Source organism: Phyllopteryx taeniolatus, chromosome 13, assembly GCF_024500385.1.
Source record: "Phyllopteryx taeniolatus isolate TA_2022b chromosome 13, UOR_Ptae_1.2, whole genome shotgun sequence".
NCBI lineage: Eukaryota > Metazoa > Chordata > Actinopteri > Syngnathiformes > Syngnathidae > Phyllopteryx > Phyllopteryx taeniolatus.
Genome location: NC_084514.1, coordinates 20,097,257 through 20,115,925, shown reverse-complemented (window position 1 = coordinate 20,115,925; position 18,669 = coordinate 20,097,257). Strand labels below are relative to the sequence as shown.

General features: G+C 45.1%; 1 protein-coding gene across 1 annotated transcript in view; it reads right to left on the bottom strand.

The window, feature by feature from the left end:
- The window catches only part of jkamp (jnk1/mapk8 associated membrane protein), a 27,255-nt gene extending 9,313 nt beyond the window's left edge, over window positions 1-17,942 (bottom strand). Inside the window, exons 1-3 of the mRNA XM_061794328.1 lie at window positions 17,803-17,942; window positions 17,140-17,219; window positions 16,647-16,801 (exon numbers count right to left, since the gene is read on the bottom strand). Of these exons, the coding sequence (XP_061650312.1) occupies window positions 16,647-16,801; window positions 17,140-17,219; window positions 17,803-17,809 (242 nt within the window). The 5' untranslated portion in view covers window positions 17,810-17,942. The remainder of the gene's footprint in view (window positions 1-16,646; window positions 16,802-17,139; window positions 17,220-17,802) is intronic.
- Between the last annotated feature and the right edge of the window lie 727 nt (window positions 17,943-18,669).

Below are 18,669 nucleotides of genomic sequence, written 5' to 3'. Positions count from 1 at the left end.
GACCCCCTAAGAAATAATAAAGTTGCGCCTTTCAAAACGCATTTTGTGGATTCTGTCCCTAATAAATTGACCCCCTATTCAGCCATCACGCTGAGCTTCATTGTGACTTCTCTACGTGGCTGGCCCGCTTCTTCAATGGCCACTAAGTCATCTTGCTTCTTTTGTGACTTTCACACATGCATGGCTTAACAGCACAGGACATGTGGGCTTTGTCTCTTCTGAGCGACGTCGGACTTCCCGTGCACTTCTCTGGACCTTGCAAAGTGCAACTCAGTGCCATTTTGCCCACCCTGCTCAACCTTTGCTCCCTCAGGTAATGCCTTGGACCCAACTCTTCTATTGGACCTGCAGTAACCATTTGTGATGGACGCTTCCTTCTGTGCTGGTTCCCAGCCTCTCTCTTCTCTATTGCGTTGTTCGTGATGTCAAAGTTGCCTGCGTTTCGTTTGCTCTTTCTGTGGCTCGTCTTGGCCGCCTCTTTCATTTCTTCCTCCCTGTGTGCCGCGCAAGCCTGACGTTGGTTTCTCTTCAGTTTCGTGCCAACTAATTTGCATTATTGTAGACTTTTGTTATTACACCTACATGGAGCTAACTTTTCAGCTGTTCGTGACCCCACGTAGCGAAAGGATGGTGGGGTGGTCACACAAGCATCCGCCCACTATGCACCATGCACGAAACAAGAGGATGTCAACACACTGAGACAGGACTGGTCAAGCAGGTACGGTCTCCGTGACAGCATCGTTGCTACATCAAGGACTACTACACCAAGTCCCCCAACGCAGATGCCCGACCAAGACACCGGTGAAACTGAACGCGCTGCTCTGCCGCAAACATAACAATCGAAACAATATGTATCCGCAGCACCCCCACCGGTAACACTTGTAGCCTTGCTACTATCGACAACTTCAGAAATTACAGTCTGAAATCTCCACCACACGACAACGCATGGCTAACAAAGTAACCAATTCCTGGTCGCTAAGCAACACGCTAAAAGCAGTGCAACCCTTAAACCAAAATAGGCAGATCATAACCACTCTGTTATCACTGCTCCTCACGGTTTATGCTCACACACAGATTGTGACCACATTGATGAATGGGCATGCTACGCGAAATCTCTTCATCCATAGACAATTTAGCAATTGGTAGAATTCTTCCATACTTGGTACATCTTAGCCTAGTCGAAAGTATCCTTTCTAAAGCTCAAGCAAGCCCCATCAGTCCTGGTCAAGCCCACTTGGCTTTTTCTCTCAGGAATTCCACTCTCTAGTATGTCAACCCTGAGTTCCGAGAAATAGCCTCTCGTTACTCTCCCAATTATGGACTCTCGAAACATCTATCACTTAAAAAACGTATATAATGTTTTGCGACACTCACTCCCACAGTGGTCGCTTATCATGATAGTAATCCTGATTTGTATCTGGCGCCAAATTTGCACATGTGCGCGTCCTCACAAAAGACATCCATTACTTGTGTCCCAGTAAGCCATTCATCCGAGATGTAGCAGATGGGATTTGTGGCCTGAAGCCCATGAAGGATGGGTCGCGGTGTAGGGCAGAAGCTACACCTCGCTACCAGGTTACTACTACTCACGCGGAAATTGTTGGTACCAAATGGCTAATCAACACACCGGCCCGAAGCGCAACACAAAGTTACAACCACCACAACACCAAAACGAGACTCGCCCTGCCAAATCAAACTATGTGGCTCGACGTCCCCAAAGATGCCATTTTGCATACATCACACTTTACCACCTGCTAGCTGACGATTATGACAGTGAAATCGAGATTTACAACTTTTTCGGACAATACAAACTCGACGATCCTGAAACGCTCAACCAAATTCAATTTGAAAGGACTCAAACGAGTGACATCACACACATAGACAACACTACATTACCCATTAGCACACACTCTGAAACACCCGAGCTTCCGCTCATGCACTCCTAGTCTGCAGCAGATAACATCTTAATAGCCTTGGTTAGTCTTGTTTACTACATGACTTGCGGCATCGCCTACCTGCTCTATCGAAAGACTCAAAACGTGCAGGACCTTCTGAATCAGTGCAAATCTGCGGCCCGAAATTTTCCGTAGGAAAAGAACGACTGAACCCGAACCTGACCCCATACAGACAGGGGAGGAGGTCCTCCTTACCTAAATGGTACCCCGGACCTCTCCACCCCCTTTTGAATCTAGACTAGGATTCCAATCTGTCATCAAGATTAGAACCTCTACTTAACACCTTCCCTCTCCTAGATTGATGAATTAGGTTTTACACCTGACTGTTATGCCTGTGCTAAGTTGAAGCTAGCTTCCTCTTCTTTCTCTTTCTTTTTCTTCTCTAGTCGTGTTGAGTTTCTCCTATTATTTATTTTTTTGTTAGATTTTTACTGCGAACTCTACACCTAGTTAATGTTTACCCTTAGTGTTAGCTTCTCCCCTGCCCCGAAATACTGTTCTCACGACAATCCCAATATACACGTATACACACATCTATCCACACACGTCAATCCTGACACCGACACCTATATGCACACCTTAAGTAAGAAGTTGTCAAGGACAACTGTTATAGCCATAAGGGGGGGTGATATGCACTAATGTTGTACTTTGGTAACTGCATTGTTGTGTGTTCCTGCCAACCTGTGCCATTTTCCAAAGAGACGTCCCCAGGATCGACGCACGTCTGCTCCGAGCGCCTGGTGACCAGCGCCACTCACGGGCTTCCGGCCGCCCTGCACTTGAAACCTTTTGTTTTTTTTCTTTTGTTTTTCCTTCCTTCTTTTTACGTCAAAACCACCTGTCTTCGATCGGACCGGCCAAGCATCCGGGAGATCGTCAAGCCTGCCTGAATTGTCTTCCACGCAATGTAAGTCCAACGTGTGGTCTACTAAAGTACAGATTGGTGCATATTTGGGTTTAAATTAACAGCAACAGGAATCCCAGCTCTATGCATTTGCTCACCGTACATCCTCACTTCACACCTATATAAATTCGACCTGCTCTATGGATGTTTACCTGTGCCCAGAGGTGGGTAGAGTAGCCAAATATTGTACTCAAGTGAGTACTGTTACTTTAGAATAATATGAATCATGTAAAAGTAAAAAGTAGTCATCAATTATTTACTTGAATAAGAGTCAGAAAGTACTCAATGAAAGAGTAACTTGTGAGTAACTTCAGACTTTTTTTCTTTAAATCAGAGCATGAAAATCAAATCAAATTAAAAATAATAATATGGGAGTCGGCACACACCTGCGACCATTTAAAATGTTAATTGCTCAAAAACCAACAACACAGACATTGGGCCCTACAGAAACATTATTAGCTTAAATGACTTCATGAAGAAGCGGTTTGCTGAACAGACTTATTGATTGTGTGTGGGTGTAACACCATACGGATAGTGCTAATGTTGCCATATCCACTGCCAAAACAACAATAGAAACATCTGCAATTTATCACAAGGTGTTTTCTCAAGTTAGAAGTGGGCTGAAATATCCAAGTTTGGGCAATAATTTAAGAGCTGCATGATAAAGCTGTTGTTTTTTGAAGTCGCGCGGCTGTTCCCCCCCCAACCACCAAAATTAGTCATCTTGATTGGCTCGCGAAGGCTACATGTGCGGTCATGTGACTGCCTTGTGTCGTCTGATTGGTGAATTTGAGTCAAATTACAGTGATCCCGTTCAATTGGTGTAATGGGCACCCTATGCGGAAGTCGAAGACAGAGTCTAAAAATAGACGCACAAACGCAGAAATTAATAAATAAAAGTAGCGAACGGCATGTCGATCCTTCTTCACCGAAATACTCAAGTTTTTTGTTTTTTTTTGTCCTGTTCGGCTGTTAGGTCAAGCAGAATGGAAAATCTGTATCCCTTTTATGCCGGAACAGTTGTACGGTCTCACAGTGGAGATTTTAAGCTTCCGCTGTGGTATTATAATTGAGGTTTATTGAGAATCAGACTTGATCAGTCGAACAGAACAAAGTTTGGAGAAGGGATCGAGAAACAAAGACAAAAGACAAAGCACTAATTGTAAACAGGATGAGAGAAGTAAATCATTACATTGTCTACAACAATGAAACATTAAATATGAGTGTTGCATGGGGCTGTAGTGCTACACCCTGTGAGGGAAGGACAGGACAACCAAGATAGCGCCTACCAGTGTGGTCGCCTCGGTAATGCGCTCTCTAGTATTGTTTTTGTGTTTTTCGTCCGTCTTTGGAGACCTTACACGACTCACTTACACAAGGGGAGACCTGCTAACCATCAAGGAGGCTACTCCGGACTTTCTGTCACCAACTTTCGCAAATCCGCTCAGTTTTTTCCCCCCCCCCCCCGAGTTACTCACCGGAGCGGCGTCCGTGGTTTTCGGCGCATGGAGACGGAAGCGGCGCCACAGAGGGAAACGGGCCGGCATTCAGGTGAAACTCCGCAAGAGAGGACACAGATTGGCGTTCCCGTCGATCCACCTCGCGAACGTACTCTCCCTACCCAACAAAATGGACGACCTTCATCTTCTGTTAAAGACCAGTAAAGACTTCGGACGTTCCGCGACCATGTGCTTCACGGAGACCTGGCTTTGCGACGCTGTACCCGATGGCGCCGTCATGCTTCCCGGCTTCCACATTCATCGAGCGGACCGCGACATGGAAACATCAGGGAAAACAAAGGGCGGCGGGATATGCCTCTATATCAACGAAAAATGGTGTACGGACGTCACGGAGCTCAGCACACACTGCAGCCCACATTTGGAGTCGCTATTTTTAAACTGTTAACCATTCTACTCGCCACGTGAGTTCGCATCTTTCATACTGGCTGGAGTCTTCATACCGCCTCAAGCTAACACGAACGCCGCACTGCTAACGCTCGCCGAACAAGTCAACGAAATTGAAAAAAACCACCCGGACTCACCCCTCATTATTCTCGGGGACTTTAACAAAGCTAAACTGAACCACTAACTCCCTAAATACAAGCAGCACATCGACTGTCCTACCAGGGAAAATAATACTTTAGACCACTGCTACACTACGGTAAAAAACGCATACCGTGCTATACCTCGTGCAGCCCTGGGCTCGTCTGATCACTGCTTAATTCACTTAATACCGACGTACAGGCAAGAACTTAAATGCGCGAAGCCTACAGTGAAAACAGTGAAAAAGTGGACCAATGAAGCAAAGATGGAACTTCAAAGCTGTTTAGACTGCACAGACTGGAGTGTCTTTGAAAATTCAGCTGGCAGCCTGGATGAATATACGGACACTGTCACATCCTATATCAGTTTCTGTAAAGAGGTTTGTGTACCAACAAAATCATTTCGCACATTCAACAACAACAAGCCGTGGTTCACTGCTAAACTTAAGCAGCTTCGCCAAGCTAAGGAGGACGCATATCAGAGCGGGGACAGGGCCCTGTATAATCGAGCTAGAAACCAGCTGACTAAAGAAATTAACATTGCAAAGAGGATCTATGCAGCAAAGTTGGAAAATCAGTTTAGCGCAAACGACTCTAAATCAGTCTGGCATGCATTCCAATCACTGACTAATTACAAGCGACGATCCCCCCCAAGCTGAGAACAATAGCACACTAGCCAACGACTTGAATACCTTCTACTGCAGATTTGAAAAGGACAGTTTCACACCACTCACCCACCTGGCCGCACCCGCGACCACAATCACACCTCTGACTTCTGCGGTAACCATCCATGAACAGGATGTGTGACGCATCTTCAAACAACAAAAGACTAACAAAGCGGCAGGCCCCATCCTGCCTCAAAGTCTGCGCGGACCAGCTGGCTCCAGTCTTCACTCAGATCTTCAATAGATCTCTGGAAATGTGCGAAGTTCCATCCTGTTTCAAACGCTCCACCATCATTCCAGTCCCCAAGAAACCTGCAATCTCGGGTTTGAATGACTACAGGCCTGTCGCTTTGACATCTGTGGTCATGAAGTCCTTTGAACGTCTCGTGCTGGACCACCTCAAGAGTGTCACAGGTCCCCTGCTGGACCCCCTGCAGTTTGCCTACCAAGCGAACAGGTCTGCGGATGATGCAGTCAACATGGGACTGCACTTCATCCTAGAACACCTCGACAGTGCAGGGACCTACGCGAGGATCCTGTTCGTGGACTTCAGCTCAGCGTTCAACACCATCATCCCTGAACTCCTTTCATCCAAGCTTCTCCAGCTCAGCGTCTCACCTGACATCTGCCAGTGGATTTACAGCTTTCTGACGTGCAGGACACAGCAGGTCAGGCTGGGGGAGGCCACCTCATCCACACGCAGCATCAGCACTGGGGCGCCCCAAGGTTGTGTACTCTCTCCGCTGCTCTTCTCTCTCTCCACGAACGACTGCACCTCAGCGAACGAAGTTTGCAGATGACACCACTGTCATCGGCCTCATCAAGGACGGTGACAAGTCTGCATATCGACAGGAAGCGGACCGGCTGGAGCTGTGGTGCGGCCGACACAACCTGGAGCTGAACACGCTCAAGACTGTAGAGATGATCGTGGACTTCAGGAGGCATCCTTCAATGCAAACTAGAACTAGTAGACATTCCAACAGCTTCTTCCCTCTTGCAATCAACTTCTTAAACAGCTAACCTATAATTCCATTACAACAAGCTGACAATTTTTTGACTTGAGTTCGTTGTCACATTTCTGTGGGGCCAATTATGTATTGCTCATGCACTCACTGTAGTTGTCTCGCCATGCTGCACTATTTGCATATACTGGCCACTCATGCCAGAGTAGCATCTGCTCCATTTGCACATCTGTATCTGTAACATTTGCACAACCAACATTGTCCCAGATTATCGCACTACTCGTCACTTTAAACCGCATACACTCCTTGAAGTCTCAGCGCCCTTTGCACAATGGTCATTGCACCGGACTATTGCAATATTAGTCATTCGAACTGCTTTAAGTGCTAGAGGACTTTGCATCTTTTTGCACAATTGTTTTTTGTCAATGTCTTTACGTCTCCAAAGTGTTCTGTAAATTGACTGTCTGTTGTACTAGAGCGGCTCCAACTACCGGAGATAAATTCCTTGTGTGTTTTGGACATACTTGGCAAATAAAGATGATTTTGATTCTGATTCTGACAAGATAGAACAGGACAAGGACAGGAGAAATACTCATGTAAAAGTAAAATGTACGGTGCATTTAAAATACTCTGACAAGTACAGTTTATGGAAAATGTTACTTGAGTAAATGTAACGGAGTAAATGTTGCGCGTTACGACCCACCTTTGCCTTGCCTTGTTTTTCTTTTCTCTGCATTGTTCCCCTGTAGTTTGTTTCCCTTTTAGAGTTCATTAAATTGTATATAAAATTCCACTACCTTTCTCGTTTGTGTTTGGAGTGCGACAATTAAGAGACCTCTGGGACCTAGAATTCGTTTTTTCTAAGTGTAGCAACCTTCAGATTATGAGACTGATAAGAGGTTTTTCCTCACTTTTTCCTCAATTTTACATACATAAAAAAGAGCCGTGGTGCCCTTTACGAAATAAAAGTCAGATTTTAACGTTAAAATGTAAAATAACGCTAAACCAGAAGTAGCTCTCTTTCTCCTAAATTAATTAAATCCAAACCAATATACGCTACACTGATCTACCAAAATTACCCCAAGAACACAGCGACGACCCATCAGAGAGGTCACAAAGAAACCCAGGACAACATTTTAAGAACTGCAGTCCTCCCTTGCCACAGTTAGGTCAGTGTTCATGACTCAATAAGGAGGAGAATGGGCAAAATGGCATCAATGGCAGAATTCCAAGGCGTAAACCACTTCTGACCAAAAAGAATATAAAGGCTCATCTTTTGTAAAAAAAAAAAAATAATAATAATAATAATAATAATACAATAAAATAAACAAATTGTAATCTGAATGATTCCCAAGACTTTTGGGATATTATTATATGGACTCACAAGATGAAAGTTGACTGCAACATGTTTTCTGAAGATGGACATGTTTGAATATACACTACATGATTTTTCTCCGGGCGGCACGGTGGACGACTATCTTTCTGCTTTGTGTATTGCAGCCACGAGATCGCCATGTGGTCATTCGTGTAGCTTCCGTAGCTCGCCACCTGTGTGTTCCATGTGACGTCATTGTGAGATTGTAGCCTGGCTCTTCTTCGGTTGATCTATGCGCTCGACTGCTACCTCATGGACGCTTGCGTCATGACGTAACCTCCAACCCCCTCCTACTCGAAGTTAGCCGTTAGCCACCTAACCACTAGCCAGCTCGATAGCTGCTAAAATATCACGTCTACCCGCGATCGATTGTTTTCATTTGAAAGCTTCTGTTTTTGTTTTCAAAACGCAGACAGGCGCGATTGCTTTCACTAATTTAAAGGTTTGTGTTTTTTTTCGTGTCTCGTTTTGCTAAACTCTGCTAAAGCCATTCAATCCACCCTCGCCACGATCACGATTGTGAATAATTCAAACGTTCCCGTTGTTGCTCGTTTGCTTAAACACCACCGCTACAATTGTACGATTGAAGCTTTGTGATTTTAATTTTAACCAATTTTGAAATTTACCTCGTGAGACTATAACAAACTTTACCACCGGCTTATCTGCATAACTCCAGCAATACCGCCATCTTCCATCCGCAAACATGCGCTCGAATGCGACAACCCCGAAAGTCATGCATCCGCCTTCGCAACTCTATAAGGGTTTGCTAAAAAAGAATTGCGTACTGCTGCACATGCTACTCTTGAGATCATCCGCAGCTTGGCGAATAATATGAAGCAAGACCTACGACAGCCTGAACCCCTGCTTGGAGCCCGCGCCTCCGAGCCCGGCCATCCCGCTGTGATGGTCTGTTCTGACTCCGACGTCTCTGTGCATTCGGCTGATTCTCCAATTAGCGATGACAAGCGTCCCGTCCAACAGACCGTGGGCAAGTACATAACAGACAACTGCGATGACCACGTACCACAAATCAAAATTCGCGGACCAAAACCCAGTTCGGAAATTAGACCTCAACAGTCTCCAACCATGCTCTGCGACTCACTGAATGACTCCAGCGACCTGTCAAACAAAAAAGACAAGCAGCCATTTCGGCGCCTTCTAAGCTCACCGTTAATGACACGTCACGGAAACTTTACTTGACAACCACACTTGAAGGTACGTTCCAATATGACGGACTCGTGGCTACTGCAGCAGACATCACGGTCATGTCCGAGGACGTGTTTGACTTACTGCGTGACAAATTACAGCAGGAAAGCCGTACACTCAACCTCCAACACTGCGAAATGACAATTCGCCCCCTTTTTTTGACGAACACCCAATTAAACTAGCTCGTGTGGTTACATTGGACAATAGGGCCAAATTCCATCATTCATCCTGTGATCGTGTCACCTGTCAAGTCAGTAGACCTTTGCTCATTGAACAAGATCTGCCAAGTCGTTGCATGCCATTAATTGTCTATACGAGGCGTGAGATCTATGCGCAGGTGCAATGACCCCTCAGACGACCAGAACACAATAGAGAATCCTCCCAGTCCTATGCTCTGAGCTTCCTGGATGTGCCGCCTCTACCAAAATCGCAGCCAGAGGACAGCTTGACAAAAGGGGGGTGCACACCGGTAACGCTGAAGATGCTCATCAGTGGTCACTCTCTCGACACCGACCATTCTTCCAAGCTTTTGAGACCACAAGACCCCTTGGTAAGATGCAAAACTGCGTCGCATATTACGGGCCCCGGCCCTCATCATTGGTCCACCTATTCAGCTGTCACGCTAACCATGATTGTGGCTTTCTTGAATAGCTGGCTGTGACTCTCAGTGGCCGCTAAGTCATTGTACTTCTTTCGTGACTTTCACACACACATGGCTTCAACAGCACAGGACATGTGGGCGTTGTCTCTTATCAGAGACCTCAGACTTCCTGTGTACTTTTTCCCTATACCTTGGAAAGTGCACCTCAGCGCCATTTCGCCCACCCCACCCACCCAAGGCCTGAGACCCGACTATTCCGGTGCACCTGCAATGACCACTTGTGATGTGCAATTCCTTCTGTGCTGGGTCCCAGTTCCCTGCTTTTCGTTTAATCTTTCTGCGGCTCGCCTTGGCGGCCACCCATTCAATTCTTCCTTCCTGCGCGCTGCGCAATCTTAACTCGGATTTTTCCTTGGCTTTGCACCTGCTCATTTACATTAGCGTGGACTTCTGTTACTGCGCCTACGTGGAGCTCACTTCTAAGCAACTCGTGCCCCCACGGAGCGAGGGGGGGGGGTCACAAAAGACTCCGCCCACGATGCACCATGAACAAAATGAAGGATGGTCAACAGGGTGAGACCGGACCGGTCAGGCAGGTCCAACCTTCATGACAGCATCCTTGCTACACCAAGTCCACAACGCAGATGCTCAACCAAGACACAGGTGAAACCGAATGTGCTGCTCCGCCGCAAACCACTAACATCCATCCATCCATCCATCCATTTTCTGAGCCGCTTCTCCTCACTAGGGTCGCGGGCGTGCTGGAGCCTATCCCATCTATCATCGGGCAGGAGCCGGGGTGCACCCCGAACTGGTTGCCAGCCAATCGCAGGGCACATACAAACAAACAACCATTCGCACTCACATTCACACCTACGGGCAATTTAGAGTCTCCAATTCATGCATGTTTTTGGGATGTGGGATGCCCGGAGAAAACCCACGCAGGCACGGGGAGAACATGCAAAACTCCACACAGGCGGGGCCAAGGATTGAACCCCGGTCCTCAGAACTGTGAGGCAGACGCTCTAACCAGTCGTCCTCCGTGCCGCACCACTAACATAACGAACGAAATAAAACACATCCACAGCGCTCCCGCCGGTGACGTAGCCTTACTACTATCGAGAAACACCTTCGGGAATTGCAGTCCAAAATCCCAACAACCCGAAAACGCATGGCTAACAAAGTCGGCAACTCCTGGTTGCTAAGCAACCTGCTATAAGTAGCCATTTTAGTTCTCGACGTCATCAAAGGACAGATGTTCTACCGGACCTGTCTGGGAATAGGAACAATTGCTGGAAAGACGAAACCCGCAGACGTCGAGAGGAACTGCAAAGTCGAACCGTGAACTCTCAATTGATGTTTACCCAAGGATAAAAGATTGTTTTAATATTTCACGAACTCTGCAGAAATATTCCAAATGTATGCCTTGATGTCTGTCAGTGTGCCAACTTTAAGCTCTTTCAACTTTTTCTGAGCAACTGTGAGATTTTGAGGATTGTTTGCCTTGATGTGACTCCAAACAGCATGAAATGTGATTTGAATCATAAGCAGTTGATTTGCCAAAACTAAAGTATAAACAGTCAGTCCGATGTGTTTGACCTCTGAGTAAAGAGAGTACCAAGTTGAGGTTATTTTATATTAATAAATGAGTTTAAACCCATTTTATCAAATTTGTAAACGAGATTCAAGCTGATGGGTGTGGTCTTCTCCAAGTCGGCAATCCCTCTTGCCCACACCCCGCCTCTGGGGTATTTAACTCTTAACTCACACCTTCTTGCACTCTTGTGGTTTTTTTCTCTCCTCTTGTCTTTCTGGCAGCTCGCCAGCCAGGCTGGCCATGGGCCAACCCTCCCCCGTTTGCCCTTTCTTTATTCCGGCACACGGCTCGGTAACCGCAAAAGCCGGATAGAACAGACATGGCTTCCCAGCCTAACCATGGGCCTCCGCTAGGCGATCAGAGCAGCTACTACGAAGGTACCAGGTACGCTTCCAGCCAAGCGGGATCGCTCTGAAATTGCCAGGCAGCCACACAAAAGAAAAAGGCAGGACGAGAGACGGGTTCTCCCAAGAAGGCGTGACGTCCAACCATTTTTCTTCTCCCGCCTCTGTTATTTTGCTTTATTTTTCTACATCTTTTTCATCTGCAACCAAATCTGTCGCCTTGCTTCCTGAGCCACTTCCAGAGAGAAAATACCACCCACCAGCTTGAGCCTACGGTCTTGAGTAGACACGGCAACTTTGACAGACGACAATATTAGTGCCTAATAATTTCGGGGAAATTACTAGCTTCAGACAAAATCTCAACTTTGTCCTCTCTCTCTCCGCACTTGACGCAGTATACGCTCACGTTTCCAACTTCAGTCCAACACACGTTCTATTCCCTTTTTCGTATGCCGATTTTCCTTCTTTTTACCATTATTAGTGTTATTTTCTTTCTTTAGTTAGACCCCCTTTGTGTGTTTCCTCTAGATCCCTTGTAGATGTCATTAAATATAATATAAAATTCCACTCACGGTTGTATTTTGTGTGTATTCTGAGTTCTGTCATCTCAAACTCAAAATTTCATGATGTGTAGCAGATTACGAGACTGATAAAAAGGTTTCTCGTCATTTTTCCTACATTTTATACCTATAAAAAGTGACGTGGGGCTCCTTTTCGAGACATATTAGTTTGATTTTAACAATTAAACTTAAAATTACGCAAAGTAACGCAAGCGTCGCTTCCGGCTTATTCTTTTCTCCTAAATTAATACCATTTTTATTTGACTAATATACGCTATACCATCGTGTATAGTATATTTGAATTCAAAAGCTAGTTTATCTTTGCCTTGACGCGCGTCTTTTAAATATCTGACAATCAATAGTTATTTTTTTTTTAAAAACATGTCGGTGCTGTGGGACAGACAACGTCTGAGACAGACAACATGTAATGCGTGGATCAGACGACAGGACAAATTTTGTCTTTCATGATTGCACTATGACAGAGTCTTCTTTTCCTTTCAGCTTGTCCCTTGAAGGGTCACCACAGCGCGTCATCCTTATCCATGTAAGCCGATCTCGGGCATCCGCCTCTCGAACACCAACTGTCCTCATGTCTTCCCTCACGACATCCATCAACCTTCTCTTTGGTCTTCCTCGAGCTCTCTTGCCTGGCAGCTCCATCCTCATCATCCTTCTTCCAATATACTCACTATTTCTCCTCTGGACCTGTCCAAACCATCGAAGTCTGCTCTCTATAACTTTGTCTCCAAAACATCGAACCTTGGCTGTCCCTCTGATGAGCTCATTTCTAATTTTATCCAACCTGGTCACTCCGAGAGCGAACCTCAACATCTTCATTTCCGCCACCTCCAGCTCTGGTTCCTGTTGTCTCCTCAGTCCCACTGTCTCTAATCCGTACATCATGGCTGGCCTCACCACTGTTTTATAAACTTTGCCCTTCATCCGAGCAGAGACTCTTCTGTCACATAACACACCTGAGACCTTCCTACACCCGTTCCAACCTGGTTGGACCCGTTTTTTCACTTCCTGACCACACTCACCGTTGCTTTGGACGGTCGACCCTAAGTATTTAAAGTCCTCCACCCTTGCTATCTCTTCTCCCTCACCACCCCTCTCATTCATGCACATATATTCTATCTTACTTCGGCTAATCTTCATTCCTCTGCTTTCCAGTGCATGCCTCCATCTTTCTAACTATTCCTCCAGCTGCTCCCTGCTTTCACTGCAGATCCCAATGTCACCTGCAAACATCATGGTCCACGGGGATTCCAGTCTAACCTCATCTGTCAGCCTATCCATCACCACTGCAAACAGGAAGTGGCTCATGGCTGATCCCTGATGCAGTCCACCTCCACCTTAAATTCGTCTGTCACACCGACAGCACACCTCACCACTGTTCTGCTGCCCGTCGTACATGTCCTGTATTATTCTAACATACTTCTCTGCCACTCCAGACTTCAGCATGCAGTACCACAGTTCCTCTCTGGGTACTCTGTCATAGGCTTTCTCTAGATCTACAAAGACACAATGTAGCTCCTTCTGACGTTCTCTGTACTTTTCCATCAACATCCTGAAGGCAACTAATGCATCTGGGGTACTCTTTCAAGGCATGAAACCATCCTGTTGCTTGCAAATACTCACTTCTGTCCTGAGTCTAGCCTCCACTAATCTTTCCCATAACTTCATTGTGTGGCTCATCAACTTTATTCATCTATAGTTCCTACAGCTCTGCACATCACCCTTGTTCGTAAAAATGGGCACCAGCATAGTTTTCCACCATTCCTCAGGCATCTTCTCACGCGCTAGAATTCTATTGAACAAGCTGGTCAAAAACTCCACAGCCACCTCTCCTAGATGCTTGCATACCTCCACAGTAATGTCATCAGGACCAACTGCCTTTCCCTTTTTCATCCTCTTTTTCATCCTCAATACCTTTCTAACTTCCCCCTTAATAATCATTTCCACTTCCTGGTCCACCACACTTGCCTCTTCTACTCTCCCTTCTCTCTTAATTTTTCTCATTCATCAATTCCTCGAAGTATTCCTCCATCTACACTCCATCTATCTAGCACACTATTGGCACCAGTCAACATTTTTTCCATCGCTATCCTTAATCACCCTAACCTGCTGCACATCCTTCCCATCTCTAGCCCTCTCTCTGGCCAACCTGTATAGATCCTTTTCTCCTTCTTTAGTGTCCAACCTGGCATACATTTCATATGCCTCTTGTTTGGCCTTTGCCACCTCTACCTTCACCCTATGTCACATCTCAATGTATTCCTTTTGCCTCTCCTCGGTCCTCTCAGTGTCCCACTTCTTCTGAGCTAACCTTTTTCCTTGTATGATTTCCTGTACTGTGAGGTTCCACCACCAAGTCTCCTCTCATTTCCTGCCAAAAGATACACCAAGTAATCTCCTGCCTGCCTCTCTGATCACCTTGGCTGCAGTGGTCCAGTCTTCTGGAAGCTCCTCCTGTCCACCGAGAGCCTGTCTCACCTCTTCTCGAAAAGCTGCACAACACTCGTCCTTGTCTCAGCTTCCACCACATGGTTCTCTCCTCTGCCTTTGTCTTCCTAATCTTCCTCCCCACCACCAGAGTCATCTTACACACCACCATCCTATGCTGTCTAGCCACACTCTCCCTACCACCACTACTTTACAGTCGGTAACCTTCAGATGACATCGTCTGCACAAGATGTAATCCACCTGCGTGCTTCTACCTCCGCTCTTGTAGGTCACCCTATGTTCCTGCCTCTTCTGGAAAAAAGTGTTCACTAGAGCCATTTGCATCCTTTTTGCAAAGTCTACCACCATCTGTCCCTCCAAGTTCCTTTCCTGGATGCCGTACTTACCCATCACTTCTTCATCAACGCTATTTCCTTCACCCAACATGTCCATTGCAATCTGCACCAATCACGACTTTCTCTCTGTCTGGGATGCTCAGAACTACTTTGTCTAGCTCCTACCAGAATTTCTCTTTCACCTCTAGGTCACATCCTACCTGTGGGGCACAGCCACGAATCACATTATACATAACATCCTCAATTTCAAGTTTCAGCCTCATCACTCGATCTGATACTCTTTTCACCTCCAAGACATTCTTAGCCAATTCTTCTTTAAAAATAACCCCGACTCCATTTCTCTTCCCATCTACACCATGGTAAAATTATTTAAACCCTACCCCTAAACTTCTAGCCTTACTGCCTTTCCACCTGGTCTCCTGGACACACAATATATCAACCTTTCTCCTAATCATCATGTCAATCAACTCCTGAGATTTTCCTGTCATAGTCCCAACATTCAAAGTCCCCACATTCAGTTCTAGGCTCTGTGCTTTCCTCTTCTCTTTCTGCCGAAGAACCCGCTTACCACCTCTTCTTCTTCGACTTCACCTCACTGAAGCTGAACTTCCACCGGCACCCTGCAGGTTGACGGCGGCGGATGTTGTTAACCCGGGCCACGACCAATCCGGTATGGAATTCTTTGGATGAACGCTCATATTTGTTTGGCAAAGTTTTAAGCCGGTTTTTATCCGGGCTTGGGACCAGCCTACAGTTTGCACTGGTTTGTGCCCCCCTATAGGGATGCATAGACTACTGCAATAAAATCTTGCATTCCGATACCATCGCATCCCGTCTTTTACGATTACGGAGCTTTATCTTGTCAACTCAAACGCGACCAGATACAATTGTTACCATAGCGACGACATCGCAACGCGTGTATTACAAAAACAAAATGGGGAAAAACGTGTGCTGGTGGTCACCGGTGCTCGGGAGATTACGTTCATTTAAGGCTTCCTTGAGGTATGTTCACATACTTTTAATACGATACCACTCGCAAGCAGGCAACAAAACGTTATGTAGCCTAGCAAGCTAGTGCTAGCATTAATGGTTGTGCGTAAACATGCTGCCGTTATGTCAAATCTTGCTCTAATGTTTCGGTGTGTGTGAAGTAATTTAGTTACAATAAAGTAATTCAACTACAGTAAGTGAGCTCACGAAAAGTAGATACACAGTAATTACTGTATATACTTCCTGCCATCTAAGAGAAGAGCATTTATTTGTTCTGTCTGTCACTATGCCTCACTGGCACAAATAGAGGGAAAAAAGATACATTATTTCTTGTAAATGAATTTTTGGAGTAGTTAAGTAAAATTTGATAATTTCCCACAGCACACCTGTAGATTGCTCATGGCGGACTAATGTGCTGGACTAGAGAAGATACTCGGTATACAGTACACAAATATATACAGTAAATGAAAAAGTCATTTAAATAGACACACTGCTCCATCTTGTGATCGATATCGGTTATCGTTCTTTTAAACTCGGTGATCGGCCCCAAAAATCCTGTTCGTGGAAAGCCTAGTTGCTAGTTATCCTATAGTTTCTAGCTAGCTTTGCATTTAAGCAATTATGCATTTTTAAAATAATCCTCACCTTTTCTTTCCAGAATACCACTCAATGAAGAACCAGTGCAGCACGAGAGGCAGTATGGCCATAAAGCCGAGATAGAGCCAATCATATAGTTCAGGGAACTCAGTGCAGCGTTCACACACCTTCTGAAGGTTGGCCCGCTCTCCACGAGGGCAAACCTGCAATTGATACAAAAAATACATAGGTCTATTTGAAAAAAGTAATGTTACACAAACGTGTTTGCAGGCAGTTTAATTCATTAAACAGGTGTTGAATAGGAGCTCTTAAATCCCCCTGAGCCTCAATGCTTTGTCATTGGAAGAAATATGGACAAATCTAGCGTTAAAACGGCCCAGTGCATGATTATTTTTAATCCATTGTAGCATAGACCATTGTGAACCATCGTTAAAATGGCCCAAGTACCTTGCAGGTCCAAATGTGCTACCTTAAATACAGCTTCATTCCACAGATGCCTTTCTGTTTGTTTGTGTGTGTTTTCTGGTTGGGTTATACTTACACCACAGTCTCTTTCCACTGACCCATTGAACATTATTCTGCCACAGTATAGGCCTGGGCATGTCACGCTCATGGCCACAGCTGCTAGGGACGGATGGAGATATTTTACTGATTGCAAATTCAAAATTCAACATTTGAATCCATGGTTCATACATAGGGTTTGAACGTGTACTTAGTAAGCAGAAATATGTTGTGGTACCACATAAACAATCGAATCAATCAATCACCGAAATTACATCAGTTCTGCTAAGATAAACTGCCAAATAACCAAACACAAAAACATACGTTTCAAATTATCTGTAGATTAAAAATGTCTGGCAAAGGCAATCAACGTTTTACTACTCCTACTTCAACATTATATTACTTGTGGCAGAGATAGACAACCTGCCGAAGTGCAAGCAAACCAACACTTTCACAAAACCAAGATATATATTTCTATTTATTCGTTAGCTGCATTGCTTGAACAATAAACCAGACAATGTCATTAGCATACTTTTATAGACTACCGCAATCGTAGTACGTAAATGTATTTAAGAGACCCCTCCTTGAGCATAATTTCAAATGATTTAGCGATCCGGCTCAGCGACCATTCTAATTTGGGAAACAGTAAACTATTTAAAATGCATAAATAAGATTTTGACGAGTGTTGAGAAACAACATTAACCTATCATAGCGAACAAATCGACCCCTCCGTTGTTGAGATAGATGTTATTGAGTAATATACAACGCGGAAACAGTTTGGAGCCACCGTCAATAAACGCTGACCGCCATACATAGGTATTTACACGTAGACAGCGCGTGGGCATGTTTTTTCCGTTGCGGCGATACGTCAGCGCTTCCGCCGTATTGGATGTGGCAGATGGGCCGGAAACTCATACAATGCGCTTAACTTTACAAAGCGCCTGTCTCGGTAGTGCACAAGTAATACCTCTCCTTCACTCATTCACGCACACACGCACGCACGTTTGGGGAGTAAAGTAATACATGTTACGGGATTACGTGATCAGAATACAAGTTAACTGTATTCTATTACAGTTACTAAGAAACACGTAATCAGATTATAGGTAGGTTTATAAATGTTTTTTATTATTTTGCAAGATTACAATGTTAATGCAGGGAGAGAGGCTGGTTGTTGATTTTGAGCCCCAACCTTTTCCTTTTAGCGGCGCATCATTGGGTCACAGTTATGATCCAATGATGCACTGATCACACCTTAAAGTGTGTGTGTGTGTGTCAGAGAGGGCTTAAGATAACCCTAACTACAAAGATTACCTTCATAAATATACTCCTCTTTTTTCTCCCATTTCACTTGGTACAACACAGACACTGAATCATGTGGTTAGGTGTGAAAAGCCTTGAAAAGACAAGAGGTTAGCACGTCGATCTCACACTTCTGGTTTTGGATTTGAATCCCGGGTGGTCCCGTGTTCCTCCCACTTCCACATTCGAAAACATGCATATTAAACATTGACAGAACAAGACAGAAAATAAATATCAATTCATATTTTATTGATATTGAATTTCTTTTGTA